Source organism: Salvelinus fontinalis, chromosome 5 (assembly GCF_029448725.1).
Source record: "Salvelinus fontinalis isolate EN_2023a chromosome 5, ASM2944872v1, whole genome shotgun sequence".
Taxonomy (NCBI): domain Eukaryota; kingdom Metazoa; phylum Chordata; class Actinopteri; order Salmoniformes; family Salmonidae; genus Salvelinus; species Salvelinus fontinalis.
The window spans coordinates 55,012,104-55,029,628 of record NC_074669.1 but is presented as its reverse complement, the minus strand read 5'-3'; the positions used below and the strand labels follow the sequence as shown (position 1 = coordinate 55,029,628).

At 44.3% G+C, this 17,525-nt stretch overlaps 1 protein-coding gene across 1 annotated transcript; it reads right to left on the bottom strand.

Moving 5' to 3' along the window:
• Nucleotides 1–20: 20 nt before the first annotated feature.
• On the bottom strand, nt 21–17,162 carry cabp4 (calcium binding protein 4). The gene is made up of 7 exons (XM_055924234.1): nt 17,113–17,162; nt 16,836–16,995; nt 9,558–9,588; nt 8,734–8,877; nt 7,939–8,051; nt 4,321–4,468; nt 21–297 (listed from the first exon to the last, which is right to left on the bottom strand). Exons 1-7 carry the CDS (start codon nt 17,160–17,162, stop codon nt 269–271), a joined length of 675 nt encoding a protein of 224 aa, XP_055780209.1. The 3' UTR covers nt 21–268.
• Between the last annotated feature and the right edge of the window lie 363 nt (nt 17,163–17,525).

Here is a 17,525-nt window from a genome sequence, read left to right as displayed (position 1 = left end):
AACTCACCCTTCGCCCTCTGTTGCATTGCTTAAACCAGTTTATTGTAAATCATTTTTAAAAAGGCAACAATTTGACCTAAATTGTTATCTTACAATCTAAGTCTTTCCACTAGAAAATCATTCAGATCTAAATCTGATGAATATGCAAAATCATTTCATACAGACATTATGCACAATGCTACAGGAAATTGACACAAGAATTGTGTCACTTTGGTGATCCAGACCTCATCCAGTGCGTCTTGCTAGTTAGTCTGATGGCTGAGGCAGGCTACCGCGACGACAGCATCATGACAAACTCTGCAGGGGGGAGAGACAGACACAGCACCAGATCCATTGATTAGAACCAGGGGGCAACATAAGACACAACACCATGTTTACATCCTGCCCTCATTAAAATGCATTGGATGCCAATAGAACTCACGGTGTGATGATAATAACAATGTCATTTCCATTCTGTACGCAGTTAATTAAAAAAGACAGGCGGGGGGGGGGGGGGGGGGGGCACTATTTTAGTTTTGAGGGTGACCCTTGATTTTACAGTCCTATATGACAGTCATTTTTACGCTAGTGTTTGTGCTCTATGGACCTTGTGTTTAGTGGGTACTGGATAGTAATCCAAAGAATTCAGTAGGTGTAACGACCTAGTCATTTCTTAGTTAAAACTAGGTACATTGTGGGGCTGTAAAATAACCAGTTCATTTGTGTCCAATTCGAGTTTCCAAATCGATTCCCAAGCCCATACACCTACCTACCACTGGCCCCGGGCACTTGTATATCTGGAAGAAATGGACAGGTATGAAGCAATATGCTGTAATCTACACCCAACCTATCACAGGGCATATTTCTTAAACACACCTGACCCACCTCAGGTCCATAGGTGTGCATAGGGTTGATGTAGAGACTATAGGGGTTGCATTGGAATTCATCCCACAACCTGGTCTCAGAACATTTCGTATAATTCTGTTCGTAAATCCAACACACTGCATTTAGTATGATACGTTACGTTTGGTATGGTTACATCAGAAAGATTGTTACTTAAGTGGGGTGGATGGGTTGATGTATAATATGAATGTCTAGCAACCCCAAATTTGCTAATTCAAATCTCATCACAGACAACTTCACCCTCCGATCCAACAGGTCCCAGACGTGCTCAGTGGGATTGAGATCCGGGCTCTTCGCTGGCAATGGCAGAACACTGACATTCCTGTCTTGCAGGAATTCATGCACAGAACGAGCAGTATGGCTGGTGGCATTGTCGCGGCAGGTAGCCTAGTGGTTAGAGCGTTGGGCCAGTAACCGAAACTAGATCAAATCCCCGAGCTGACCAGTTAAAAATCTGTCGTTCTGCCTCTGAACAAGGCAGTTAACCTACTGTTCCCCGGTAAGCCGTCATTGTAAATAAGAATTTGTTCTTAACTGACTTGCCTAGTTCAATAAAGGTTAAATAAATAAAACATTTAAAAATACATTTTCATGCTGGAGGGTCATGTCATGAGGGAGGAGAATGTCTTCCCTGTAAGGCACAGCGTTGAGACTGCCTGCAATGACAATCTCAGTCCGATCATGCTGTGACACACCACCCCAGACCATGACGGACCCTCCACCTCCAAATTGATCCCGCTCCAGAGTACATGCCTAGGTGTAATGCTCATTCCTTCGACGATAAACGCGAATCCGACCATCACCTCTGCTGAGACAAAACCACGACTCGTCAGTGAAGAGCACTTTTTGCCAGTCCTGTCTGGTCCAGTGACGGTGGGTTTGTGCCTATAGGCGATGTTGTTGCCGGTGATGTCTGGTGAGGACCTGTCTGACAACAAGCCTACAAGCCCTCAGTCCAGCCTCTCTCAGCCTATTGCAGACAGTCTGAGCACTGATGGAGGGATTGTGCATTCCTGGTGTAACTCGGGCAGTTGTTGTTGCCATCCTGTACCTGTCCCGCAGGTGTGATGTTCGGATGTACCGATCCTGTGCAGGTGTTGTTACACATGGTCTGCCACTGTGAGGATGATCAGCTGTCCGTCCTGTCTCCCTGTAGTTCTGTCTTAGGCGTCTCACAGTACGGACATTGCAATTTATTGCACTGGCCACATCTGCAGTCCTCATGCCTCCTTGCAGCATGCCTAAGGCACGTTCACGCAGATGAGCAGGGACCCTGGGCATCTTTCTTTTGGTGCTTTTCAGAGTCAGTAGAAAGGCCTCTTTAGTGTCCTAAGTTTTCATAGCTGTGACCTTAATTGCCTACCATCTGTAAGCTATTAGTGTCTTAACTACCGTTCCACAGGTGCATGTTCATTAATTGTTTATGGTTCATTGAACAAGCATGGGAAACAGTGTTTAAACCCTTTACAATGAAGATCTGTGAAGTTCTTTGGATTTTTACGAATTATCTTTGAAAGACAGGGTCCTGAAAAAGGGCTGTTTCATTTTTTGCTAAGTTTCTAATATAAATTGTATTTCGCAACATATCATACAAAATGGATGACGGACACCATACGAACCATAATATGTCATACTAAATGGAGTGTTATGGTTTTACATGCATAATCATACAAAATGCTCTGAGGTTGCATCCCATCACCCCTCTCATAAATCTCCCTTCCTGTCTAGCTGCCCGTTTCCTCCTTCCTGTTTCCCTGTCTGTTTAGTTTTTTGAACCAATTGGTTAACCAAGCATAATCACAACATGGCTCCAGCCAGTAGTAGCCATCAAACAACCATAGGCAGGCCCCATCCATCCCATAATTTCAGTCCCTCTGTCAATTCTGGTTACATTTTCCATTATGCTTCTTTAAGGCCTTGGCTGTTGAATGACTTAAGTAGTGCACTATGTATGGAATAGGGTGCCATTTGGATCTCAGACAATGTCTTGTCTTCTAAACTTCAACAATTGATTTATCGAGATGGCTGGAGGGCTCAGTAAGAGGGATAGGCTAGTTGTATCGCCCCATGTGCTAATTGTTGATAATGAGTGTGCCACCTGCTTATTGATCCCCTGCTAACGCAGGCACTCAATAATAATCATGTTTCCAATGATTATTATTGATTGGGACTTCGATTGGCTTGGACAAACACAAGCATGCATTTTTTTGGGGGGTGCTTACTGAGGGACATGAGACAGGTCTTGTTTTATAGTTATTGAGAGGTGTGTGTGTGTGCGCTGGTTTGAAACCGTGCGAAGTGTGGCGTCTTTGAGCAGTCCTAAGGTGTGTGTGCCATGTGTGACTGTGCATGTGTGGACCCGGGTCTCCCACGGGAGTAACCGTCTCAGACAAAAAATAAAGTACTCCCTTGGTCTGAGGGCAGACTCTAGTTTTGAAGTTCGCAGGCAGGGCTACTTCATCAGGTGACCATGAGCAACCATGCCCGATTCATGTCCACTACAATCACACCTACTTCCCCATGAGAGACCGCTCCACGTTGGGTGCCAATGTAACGTGCAGGATATGAACCCTGGTCTCCCACAGGTGTAACCAACGTTTTAGACCAGGGATCATCTAGATTCAGCTGCTAGCTAATTTTTTCTTGAATGGATTGTCAGGGGGCTGGCACATAATTGCAAATCATTTGTAGACTGCAAATTGGCCGCAATATTTCCAAATAAATATAACATTTGACTAAAACATAATAATTTCAAACCTTGCTTACATTTGTATACGATCACATATATCTCTCTATTATGCGTGGAAATACTTTGGAACAGATTTCCAAAATTAAAATCACTTTTACAGTATTTTATGTCCAACCAAAAATAATAATACAAAAAACAATATATTTTTTTTTGCTCAGAAAACAGGGTGCCAAATAAAATCACCCACGTGCCAAATTTGACCCGCGTGCCGCCAGTTGGGGAACCCTCTTTTAGACGATTAGAAGTTCCATTTTGGTTTAACAGCAGATACTGCTTTTGAAGTTTGCTGGCGGGGCTACCTCATCATGTGACCATGAGCAGCCATACCCGACTCATGTCCGCAATATGTGCATTGTAATGATTACCTTAATGCACTACTGATGGGTACTGATGAGTACTGATGACTACTGAGGAGATTGGATTGGGTTATCCACACACCTTACCTTCACTGTCCTAATCTCTGCTCTTTCCTCCTCTCCCCTCCTCTCTCCTAGGACCTACTTTCTTTCTGTCAACTCCCTCTCCTATCCTTTCCCTTCTCCTACCTTCTCCTCTCTCCCTCCCTCATCCTCTCCCCTCTCTTGACCCTTATCCCCTCTCCCATCCCCTCTGTCCCTCTTACCCCCTCCCTCTCTCCTCCAGCCTCAACGCCCCCCATCCTCCCCCCCTTATCCACCTCCTCCACTCACCGTCGAAGTCTATTCCGCCGTCCTTGTTGAGGTCGATATCCTGGAGGATCTCCTCCAGCTCGCCCTTCTTCAGCTTCTCACCCAGCAGGGCCTTCATGCTGTCCTTCAGCTCCTCCAAGGTGATGCGCCCATCTCCGTCGCTGTCAAACTGGGGGAGGGGGAGAGGAGGGGATACCCCATGATGAAAAAGTGAAAACATGTTTAAAGGATTTTTTTGCTAATTTATTTAAATTGGAATACAGAAATATCTTATTTACAGTGCCTTCGGAAAGTATTCAAACCCCTCTACTTTTTTTTTTTGTTGTTAGGTTACAGCCTAATTCTAAAATTGATTAAATCGTTTTTTTCCTTATCAATCTACGAACAATAACCGATAATGACAAAGCAAAAAACAGGTTTTTAGAAATGTTTGCTCATTTATTAAAAATTAAAAAGGAAATATCACATTTACATAAGTTTTCAGACCCTATAAGTATTCAGTCTTCAGGTGCCTTTTGGCAAACTCCAAGCGGGCTGTCATGTGCGTTTTACTGAGGAGTGGCTTTCGTCTGGCCACTCTACCATAAAGGCCATATTATTGGAGTGCTGCAGAGATGGTTGTCCTGCAGGGAAGGCTCTCCCATCTCCACAGAAGAACTCTAGAGCTCTGTCAAAGTGACCATCGGGTTCTTGGTCACCTCCCTGACCAAGGCCCTTCTCCCCAGATTTCTCAGTTTGGCCGGGTGGCCAGCTCTAGGAAGAGTCTCTGTGGTTCCAAACTTCATCCATTTAAGAATGATGGAGGCCACTGTGTTCTTGGGGACCTTCAATGCTGCAGACATTTTTTGGTACCCTTCCCCAGATCTGTGCCTCGACACAATCCTGTTATGGAGCTCTACAGACAATTCCTTCTCCCTCATGGTTTGGATTTTGCTCTGACATGCACAGTCAACTGTGGGACATAATATAGACAGCTGTGTGCCTTACCAAATCATGTCCAATCAATTGAATTTACCACAGGTGGACTCCAATCAAGTTGTAGAAACATCTCAATGATGATCAATGTAAACAGGATGCACCTGAGCTCAATTTAGAGTCTCATAGCAAAAGGTCTGAATAATTATGTAAATAAGGTATTTCAGTTTTGTATTTTTTTTATAAATGTGCAAAACATTCAAAATTTCTGTTTTCGCTTTGTCATTATGGGGTATTGTGTGTAGATTGCTGAGTTCTTCTTTTAATTAAATCCGTTTTAGAATAAGGCTGTAATGTAATGTAACAAAATGTGGGAAAAGTCAAGGGGTCTGAATACTTTCAGAAGGCCCTGTACATACAGCAAGTATTCACACCCCTGTGTTAATACTTTGTAGAGGCATCTTTGCCAGTGATTACAGCTGTGAGTCTATCTGGGTAAGTCTCTAAGATATTTTTTTGTGTTGTATTGGATTTTCCCCAGGAATAACACCTTGTATTCAGAACAAAAAGTTATTTGCTTTGCCTTGTTGCAAACAGGATGCATGTTTTGGAATATTTGTATTCTGTACAGGCTTCATTCTTTTCACTCTGTCAACTAGGTTAGTATTGTGGAGTAAACTACAATGTTGTTGATCCATCCTCAGTTTCTTCCTATGACTGCCATTAAACTCTGTAACTTTTTTAATGTCACAATGGGCCTCATGGTGAAATCCCTGAACGGTTTCCTCCCTGAGTTAGGAAGGACGCCCTTGTCTTTGTAGTGGCTGGGAGTATTGATACACCATCCAAAGTGTAGTTACTAGCTTACTCAAAGGAATATTCAATGTTCACTTTTTTATTTATGTCTACCCATCTACCAATAGGTGCGAGGCATTGGAAAACCTCCCTGGTCTTTGTGTTTGAATCTGTGTTTGAAATTCCCTCCTTGACTGAGCCTCGACTCAGGGACGTCACAGATAACTGTATGTGTGGAGTACAGAGATGAGGTAATTATTCAGAAATCATGATAACCACTATTAATATCGCACACAGAGTGAGTCCATGCAACTTATTATGTGACTTGTTAAGCAAATGTTTACTCCTGAACTTATTTAGACTTGCCAGAACAAAGGGGTTGAATACTTATTGACTCAAGACATTTGAGCTTTTCATTTTTAATGAATTTGTAAAAAAAAAAAAAAAAAAAAAAACATGATTATTTTGCATTATGGTGTATTATGTGTAGTCCAGTGAGGTTGTAAATCACAGCTGGTCTGGTACATTGTTTGCTGCTTCCACCCATTCGGGATGCTCTGTTCCAGTTCCAATGACTCAATATCTTGAGAGAAAGAAAACGGATGACTGTAACTAAGGCTGGGAATGTATCAAACTAGCCAGGGCTATGATCAGAAAGCAGACATAACCCGGCTAACCGAAAGGGGCACGTGTCAAACATAAGGCCCACGGGCCCAATTGGACACACAAATCAACAGTTGTCTCATCTCCTTTAAGAGGTTACAGCCTGGTGCCGCTCGCATAGGTGAATCCAACGTCGACTGCGCTGCTTACAGCGTGCGGTGGAGGCAAAGTGTACAGACACAGTTCTAGCTAGTCTACCGAAAGGTTGCACTCTGGCTTGGGTTTTAAAGCTTGAGAGGGAATAACCAGAAAACATAACCTGCAACAAAGCACCATGCAAAGGAGAAGCATGTAGGCCTATCACAGCAACATTTGAACATTAGCCTAGGCTGGCTACAATACATGTTGAGTGGGTGGCGTGTGTGGCAGCTGTGAGTCTATCACCCTCCCGGGTGGCGCAGTGGTCATCGCAGTGCTAGCTGCGCCACCAGAGTCTCTGGGTTCGCGCCCAGGCTGGGCTGGGTTCGCGCCCAGGCTCTGTCGCAGCCGGCCGCAACCGGGAGGTCCGTGGGGCGACGCACAATTGGCATAGCGTCTCAGAATGTAAAATGTAATAAAAATGTATGCACTCTACTGTAAGTCGCTCTGGATAAGAGCGTCTGCTAAATGACTTAAATGTAAAAAATGAGTGTACCATTTAGCAATGCTGCATTCCACATGTTTTAAGTGTAGATGTCACAACAACCGATAGCTACGTTGTTGTTATTTGGAGTTATTAAATACTTTTTCACGAGGGTCGCAGCATACTATACACATCTACAAGCACAGCAGCAAAAGCTGGACAAATATTATTTGAATCTTTTGTTGTAATATCTTAAAATTCTATATACAGCATCACATGTACATAAGTGGATATTTATAAAGGATTTATTTACTGCAGTGTCTATTAATTGTCCAAACGCACGGCCCCTTTCCCACTCTATATTGCTATAGAACTTTCAGGAATGCCTTTCTCTATATAATTTCCAAACATTCTATGGATTCATGAAAACGTGAAAATGACCCTATCTAAGCGTTCGCTTTTCAGAAAATGTAAAAAAAAGAAAATGAAAAAAATTCACATTGCTTAAACGCTGTCAGTTCCACTTTAACTTTCACTCTGTTATCATTCATAATGATTAGAGAACGCACCACTTGCATCCTCTAATCAAGTTATTTGAAAGCACTGTACACTCCGTAGGGTCCTCACACCTGTCTGATATCACCCTTTCTACTTGCATTTAACCTCCCTTGGATCTTGCACACTCCCTAGTGTCTTTCTCTCACCTGTTTGAAAGCACTTCGTACCTCCCTCATCCCCATCATGTGAGCCGTCTCAGCCAGCATCCTAGGGCCCATCAGCTCAGTACAGAAATCATCAAAGTCCACGTGACCGCCCCCTACAGAGGGACAGACATCAGATTACACACACCCACACACACACGCCACTAACCCATCCGCACACACACACACACACACACACACACACACACACACACACACACACACACACACACACACACACACACACACACACACACACACACACACACACACACACACACACACACACCACTAACCCCCTCTGCACACACACACAGACACACCACTAACTCCTCCACGCACACACACACACACACCCAAACACACACACCACTAACCCCCCCGTGCACACACACACGCACACACACCACTAACCCCTCCACACACTCACGCACATGAACACACACACACACACACACACACACACACACACACACACACACACACACACACACACACACACACACACACACACACACACACACACACACACACACACACACACCACTAACTCCTCCGCATGCAAACACACACACCACTAACTCCTCCATACACACACACACACACACACACCACTAACCCCCCCGTGCACACACACGCACACACACCACTAACCCCTCCACACACTCACGCACATGCACATGAACACACACACACACACACACGCACACACACACAGACACACCACTAACTCCTCTGCACGCAAACACACACACTACTAACTCCTCCGCACGCAAACACACACACACACACGCTCACATTTCATCTTGATCTGCTGTATAATCTCTATGAGCTCCATCTCGGTGGGCATGTATCCCATGGTCCTCATACAGTCGGCCACATCCTTGTAATGCAGGAAGCCGTCCCCATCATAGTCAAACTCCTTAAAGGCCACCTGCAGCTCTGAGACACACACATACGCACGCACACGCACACACACATACACACACGCACCAACAACAACTTGCATAATGTTATAATATTTGCAGTCATCAGAAATGGTTGTGCAGTGGTTTTCGGGCAGCTTAGCAGCTCCAACATTCGTATTGTTGAAATGTTTCAAGAAGCTAATAGCAAGTAACGTTTACAAGCTACCACTGTGTGTTGTATGACTCACAAGGGTAAGTGTAGCTTATGAGAGGCTCAAGCCTTTTGGGTAATAAACTGTGTGCCTGTGGAATATTTAGTTTCCTAAAACGTCCTATAATATTGCTTGCGTTAGCACTATTCATGTCAATAACAAAGGTTTAAAGGTATACTCAGCAATATGACATCAGTTGGCCGATTTCCTGCTTCCAGACATCAACAACAACTGCATTCACATCCGCAAAGAATACCTCAAATTGGTGCGCCCAAATTGGCACCCTCCCTTGAGGCCTGGCCACGTTGGGGCGAGCCAATAGTCATTCTTGGAGGATTATAATTTAGTTGATGTTGATTTATGTATGCAGGTAGTCGCACCGCTGCGTATGAAGACATCATATTGCTGGCACTACCCTTAAGTGAACTGGTAAATGGACTCTCGCATACTGCGTGGGCTACACTTGCATAGTACATTTCTATCATCAATAACAAAGACTTACCATCCAACTCCTCAGGCATCAGCTCCCTATCCTGCAGTAAACAGATAGAGAATGGAGATTAAGAGAGAGCGTGAGTGTGTTCTGTTAATCTCTGCTCCATTAAAGCAGAGTAGTCCCTTGAGAAATACACCCTACTTGAATCAATTTTTTTTTAAATAGCGTATTAAGGTAACATGCATATCATATCAACCACCAGCGCGCCTGACAGAGACCCTAATGGGATTACTCCACGACATGCCTTTCTAATCTGAGCAATGATATACACCCACAGTATGTGCAAGAATACGCTCACGCTCACTCACTCACTCGCACGCACGCACGCACGCACGCACGCACGCACACACACACACACACACATACAGTGCAGCTACCGTACTCTCAATAACCCATTCCTCCTCTCTCTCTCTCTCTCGTTCCCCCCTCTCTCTCGTTCCCCCCTCTCTCTCGTTCCCCCCCTCTCTCTCTTTCTCGTTCCCCCCTCCCTCTCTCTCTCTTTCTCGTTCCCCCCTCCCTCTCTCTCTCTCTCTCTTTCTCCCCTCTCTCTCTCTCTCGTTCCCTCGTTCCCCTCTCTCGTTCTCTCGTTCCCTCGTTCCCCTCTCTCGTTCTCTCTCTCTCGTTCCCTCGTTCCCCTCTCTCGTTCTCTCTCTCTCGTTCCCTCGTTCCCCTCTCTCGTTCTTTCTCTCTCGTTCCCTCGTTCCCCTCTCTCGTTCTCTCTCTCTCGTTCCCTCGTTCCCCTCTCTCGTTCTCTCTCTCTCGTTCCCTCGTTCCCCTCTCTCGTTCTCTCGTTCTCGTTCCCTCGTTCCCCTCTCTCGTTCTCTCGTTCTCGTTCCCTCGTTCCCCTCTCTCGTTCTCTCTCGTTCTCGTTCCCTCGTTCCCCTCTCTCGTTCTCTCTCGTTCTCGTTCCCTCGTTCCCCTCTCTCGTTCTCTCTCTCTCTCTCTCTCTCTCTCTCTCTCTCTCTCTCTCTCTCTCTCTCTCTCTCTCGCTCTCTCTCTCTCTCTCTCTCTCTCTCTCTCTCTCTCTCTCTCTCTCTCTCTCTCTCTCTCTCTCTCTCTCTCTCTCTCTCTCTCTCTCTCTCTCTCTCTCATATATATATATATTGCATATGCACCTACACAGATTAATTATTAACACATCATATCACTCTCATCTCAGGTCGTTAATATACACATACATAAATTAATACCACCCTTTACTCGAGATTAGAGACAAGAATTTTTACCCTTACCTTTTTGAGAAGAAGATGTACTATTTTGAGCAATTTACTGTAGCTCAGTATTTGAAGTATTTATTTTATACAGTCATTACTGCTTATCTCTATCAAGGGTATCAATAATTTCAGACTCCAGTGCTAAGTGAAAGTGTACACACCTCTAGCACAGTCTTCACATTTTGCTGCCTTAAATTACATCTAAAAAGGGACTATGTTGGATTTTCACCCCCTTAAGATCTATAAAACCTACTCCACATTTTCAAAGTGAAAGATGTTTATTGATCATTTTCCAAATGAAGTAAAAATGAAGAAAAATGTGTTGGCAACATATGTCGACACACCCCAGAGTTAATACTTGGTGGAAGAACCTTTGGCTGCCATTATAGCTGTGAATCATTTTGAATAATATTTGACTTTCTACAACTCTTCGGGAAACATACTGTACTGGTTTTGTCCAAATTACACAAGCTCAGTAAATTTCGTTGGGAATCATTGATAGACAGCAATATTTCACCATTGACTGATTTTGAAGCAATTTTAAGTCAGATCCAGGTGCTTCTTCGTAAACTTGATTCAACTTTTTGGATGAGATTGGTCTCTTTACGTCTGGCGAAAACCATTCTCTGGAGTGATGATTCACGCTTTACCAACTAGCAGTCTGATGGACGAATCTGGGTTTGGCGGATGCTAGGAGACTGCTTCCTGCCTGAATGCATAGTGCCAACTGTACAGTTTGGTTGAGGAGGAATAATGGTCTGGGGCTGTTTTTTATGGTTCGGGCTAGTTCATTTGGTTCCAGTGAAGGGAAATCTTAATGCTACAGCATACAATGACAGTCTAGGCGATTCTGTACTTCCAACTTTGTGGCAACAGTTTGGGGAAGGCCCTTTGCTGTTTCAGCATGACAATAACCCATGCACAAAGCAAGGTCCATACTGAAATGGTTTGTCGAGATCAATGTGGAAGGACTTGACTGGCCTTCACAGAGCCCTGACATCAACCCCATTGAACACCTTTGGTCAGGTCAGTGTTGACCTCTAAAATGCTCTTGTGGCTGAATGGAAGCAAGTCCCCGCTGCAATGTTCCAACATCTAGTGGAAAGCCTTCCCAGAAGAGTGGAGGCTGTTATAGCAGCAAAGGAGGGACCAACTCCATATTAATGCCCAGCTATTTTCAGGTCTCTCCAGAGATGTTCGATCGGGTTTATGGGCCTCTGGCTTGGCCATTCAAGGACATTCAGAGACTTCTCCCTAAGCTACTCTTGCGCTTTCTTGGCTGTGTACTTAGGGTTGTTGTACTGTTGGATGGTGAACCTTCGCCCCAGTCTGAGGTCCTGAGTGCTCTGGAGCAAGTTTTCATCAAGGATCTCTCTCTACTTTGCTACGTTCATCTTTCCCTCGATCCTGACTAGTCTCCTAGTGCCTGCCGCTGAAAAACATCCCCACAGCATGATGCTGCCACTACCATGTTTCACTATAGGGATGGTGCCAGGTTTCCTCCAGATGTGACGCTTGGCACTCAGGCCAAAGAGTTCAATCTTGGTTTCATCAGACCAGATAGTCTTGTTTCTCATGGTCTGAGAGTCCTTTAGCAGCCTTTTAGCAAACTCCAAGCGGGCTGTCATGTGCTCTTTACTGAGGAGTGGCTTCCGTCTGGTTACTCTACCATAAAGGCGTGATTGGCGGAGTGCTACAGCGATGGTTGACCTTCTGGAGGTTCTCCCATTTCCACAGAGGAACTCTGGAGCTCTGTCAGAGTGACCATAGGGTTCTTGGTCACATCCCTGACCAAGGCCCTTCTCCCCGATTGCTCAGTTTTGCCAGGCGGCCAGCTCTAGGAGGAGTCTTGGTGGTTCCAAACTTCTTCCATTTAAGAATGATGGAGGCCACTGTGTTTTGGTAACTTTCCACAGCTCTTTGCCTCAATCCTGTCTTGGAGCTCTACGGACAATTCCTTCGCCCTCATGGCTTGGTTCTTGCTCTGACATACACTGTCAACTGTGGGACCTTATATTGACAGGTGTGTGCCTTTCCAAATCATGTCTAATCAATTGCCTTTCCCACAGGTGGACTCCAATCAAGTTGTAGAAACATCTCAAGGATGATCAATGTAAACAGGATTCACCTGAGCTCAATTTCGAGTCTCATAGCAAAAGGTCTGAATACTTATGTAAATAAGGTATTTCTGTTTTTTATTTGTAATACATTTGAAAATATGTCTAAAAAACCTGTTTTCACTTCATCATTATGGGGTATTGTGCGTAGATTGATGAGTAAACAATTTATTTCAAACATTTTAGAATAAGGCTGTAACATAACTAAATGTTGAAAAAGATAAGGGGTCTGAATACTTTCTGAATGCACTGTGTATATATATATATGTATGCGCCCTTAGTCATGACATATATATTATGACTGTGGCTGGTGGTAAGGCCAGGCAAAGCTCAGAGCACTGGGGCAATTCACAGTACTTAGAAGGCTAGGGGCAGAGACATGCTAAAGTCAATAAGTCTTACTGGACTCCCATAGGCCTGTAGGCTAGATAGAAAACAACGGCGTGCTGGATCCATCTGCGGATCCCACTGGAATGCAGATGGAATTATTGAGTCGAAAATTATATTTAGTGCTTCATGTCTTTCTATTTTGTTGCAGTGAAACAGGCTAGAAGTGAAGCTGAACTCTCTCAGCATATATAGGCTATTGTAGATCCAGTATAGAAAACGTTAAGATACTTATAACGTTGAATCTTTCTTCCACAAAGACAGGCCCCACAGGCTAGTAGAAACAGAAAGGCATATAGCATACAAACAACACTGAATTTTGGTAGCACAAAAACTAATTTGCATTGGCGCAGAATACAGATCAATTCATTTGTGGATGTCCATCACCCACTTCGTACGATATGGTATGAATTACAATTCGTATTATATGTTACGAAATTGCAAAGCATACATTATGTTACAAATTTGCCAGAATTCTAGGTAGGTGGCTAACGTTAGCTTGCTGGCTAATGTTAGGTAGGCTAGGGGTTAGAGTTGTGGGTTAGGGTTAAGTTTAGGAGTTAGGTTAAATGGTTAGGGGAAGGGTAGCAAAAAAGTAGTAAGTCATTGAAAAGTTGCTAGTTAGCTCAAATACTAAAGGTGTCCCATGATGAGATTCAAACTCGCAACCTTTGGGTTGCTAGACGTTCATGTTATATGCCCACACATCCACCCCAGTTTCTTTTTTGCCTTAAGCAACCATCTGTCTTATGTAACCACACCAAACGTAACATATACTAATATGAGTATCCCAGATTTACATTTACTATGTTATGTCAAGTCTATGAGACCAGGCTGTACAGATAGCCTACAGGTAGCTCAATAGATACATAACGAGACATGTTAGCCACATTTACGTATGCTGTTAAACATATCAGGTACATGAAGGTACATGAATGGCACATTTCAACAAGGATAATTGTACAAGCAGCTAGCAACTCTGCCGCCCTATAAGAATTCTTGCTACATTAAGTTTTTAGGCAGAAAGATGTGCGCAATGGACATTACAGTAAGGATGTTGCTATAAAGTGGAATACAAGCGTTACAGAACACAGGAAACATGCTACAGTACACATGTGGATCACATTTCGACAGACATATCAGGGTCAAGCTGAATGTATGCAGGGTCATGCCAAAGGTCAGCAGCAGACACAAACACAACGCATTCGCAGGTCTCGTTTGGAAAAGAGGTCCTCTGACCTCAATGGGACTTCCTGGTTAAGGTCAAATAAATACAAACTCAGGCCAAACGGATGTTGTTCATCTAGGCTACTGTTAAAGGTCCCTCTACAAATGTAAAGCACCTGCAATTTATAAACGCCCCAAAATGGTGCTTTGATGACATACTTAGGTAGAAGCCTAGTCTTTGAATATCCCATGTTACTATGCATCATTTCTTGTAAACATTGAATGCCATCTTTGTTTTTATTTCTAAAGATTAGAACAGCAACAACGAGCCAATGTAAAATAAATAATACCCCTATCGAAATGGTCAGGCATCGTAAAAGCAATATACTATCCAACGGTGTACAGACACGCTATGTGCTCCTGTGCTCACTGTAGAGGAGATTCTGGCGTACGCAAGGACATGTTTAGACGGCAAGGTCAGCACACATTCATTTGATTTATTCATCAAGAGAAGATTAGACAGTGTGCCAAAAGTCAAGTTTCCAATCATCAGTCAATACACAGACCCATTAACAATTCATTCCAATCTACTTGCTTTCACATGGGTGGCTGAGCAAAATGTTTAAATAACCATTAGACATATGAACACACAAAGCGCATTCATTGACAGTCAGTGTACACACATGAAGAACGGGGACACAGATCTGCATGTACACACACACACACACACACACACACACACACACACACACACACACACACACACACACACACACACACACACACACACACACACACACACACACACACACACACACACACACACACACACACATACAAATGTACGCTAAAACTCACGTTAAGAAATTGGCGGCAAAAAATGCCATAAATTCTGCCTTACACATATCTATATCTCTGTCTTACTGTCTAACATATTCATCTGGACTGTGTCTGTTTGTCTGTCTCTCTGTTCTCATTATGGCTAATGAAGGATGACAGTGAGCCTTGCTAACGGCGTTATTAATACTTGCGCCGAGGCAGGGATTAGAATGCTACGGGGTGGGGTAACCTCCTCTCACTGTGTGTGTCCAAGCACAGAAAAAAACAAATACTCTATGGCAATGTCACTGCAAGGGCAGGGTGGGCCAAGGGAGGTACTTGGGCAGAGATACGGCTGCTAATTGGGAAAATTGGGTTGTGGTAGCCTGGATGTCAATCTGTTTGTGCTTTATCCAACTGCTTAGTGCTCCTCACACTTTTGATTGTCATGTTTGGTTTTCTGTGACCGATTTTACCCACTATGTTCCTTGAGTTTCACGTTTTCTTAGTTGTATGTGGAGGATACACATGGTATACACCGTTCAACGAAATGCTTACTTGCAGGTTCCTTCTTGACAATGCAACAATAATACGAAATATTTCAAGATAATAATTAAAAAACGTGAAGTAAATGGCTCAGTAGAATAGAATAACAATTTTACCATGAGTATAATACAAGAAGGCGCAATTTATAATATTTACACGTGTTTTGGGGAAGGGGTGATTGGGGGGCAATTGTTTCAATTGTGCATTATTTAGCAATCGAAATAAGTCTGGTAGCATCAGTTTGATGTGTGTGTAGCACACATACCATCTTCCCCATGGGAGTGAACAGCTCATGGCTGTGGGCCTTCCTCATGTGCCGTCTTCACCACATGCCGGAGGGCCTTGCGGTCGTGGACGGAGCAATTCTCATACCAGGCCGTGATGGAACCGGTCAGGACGCTCTCAATGGTGCAGTAGTAATATTTATAGGTCCCGGAGTGGCATGCCGAATTCCTTCAGCTGCATTAGGAAATAGAGACTCCATTGCGCCCTCTTGCCGAGTGGTAGTGTTGTTGGTCCATGTCAAGTCCTTGGTGATGTGGACACCGAGGAACTTAAAACAACAGTCCCTTTGATGTGGATCTGTTTCCTGGAGTCAACAATCAACTCCTTTGTTTTACTGACGTTGAGGGAGAGGTTGTTGTCCTGGCACCACACTGCCAGTTAATTTACCTCCTCCCTACAGGCTGACTCGTTGTCGTTGGTTATCAGGCCTACAACCGTGTTGTCCTCAGAAAACTTGATGATGGAGTTGGTGTCGTGCAAAGCCACGCAGTCGTGGGTGAACAGGAAGTACCGCAGAGGACTGAGGACACACCCCTGGGGGACCCCTATGTTAAGAGTCAGTATTGAGTAGAGGTTGTTGCCAATCCTCTGATATATACTTGTCAGCTTAGGGTCGAGGGAAGGGAATTGAGGTGTGAGAAATATGGTTGTTGTTCATTTTCAGTTGGTTTATGGATCTGTGTCCAGGTTGCGTTGCATCAAAACTGTAAATCACCCCAGGGGTATAAAAAGGCGACAGTGTTACTGACCTGTCCAAAGAGAGTGTTGAGGTAGGACAGATAGACGGCTGCTACAGAGCCCTGGCTGTGGCTCCTGCCGCTCTTGGAGCTGTTGCCATTGTCTCCTGACTTGGGCTGGCGGAGCGCGGGGCGCCCAGGGGTCCCATGTCCAAAGGTGTTTGATGACGTGCTGTTAGGGGACGGAGAGAAAGAGAATAGGACAAAAGGGTCTGACTTCCTCTTTGTCAACATCATCATCTTTGCCATTGTGTCATCACCGTCATCTCTGCGGGTGGGTCTCACTTACCTTGATCTGGGTGAGGGCGCTCCTCCCTTTTTTGTCCCTTTCTGAGACATGCTGAGGGGGAGAGGGAGAACGAAAGGGAGAGGGAGAGAGAGAGAGATATTTTTTAACCAGAGGCAACGCCTGAGCCCTGCACTCTTCAATATTTATGTCAACGAATTGGCCACTATTCTAGAAAAATACTCAGCCCCCTGGTGTTAGTCTCCACAATCCAGAGGTTAAATGCCTGCTCTTCGCAGATGACCTCTGCCTGTTGTCACCCACAGCACATGATCTACAGCAGAGCCTGGACCTGCTAGAGCAGTACTGCCAGACCTGGGCCCTGGCAGTAACCCCCCCCCCCCCACCCCCCAATTTAAAAAAATATGATTTTCCAGAGAAGATCCAGGCCTCAGGGAAGTACAAAATATATAGAG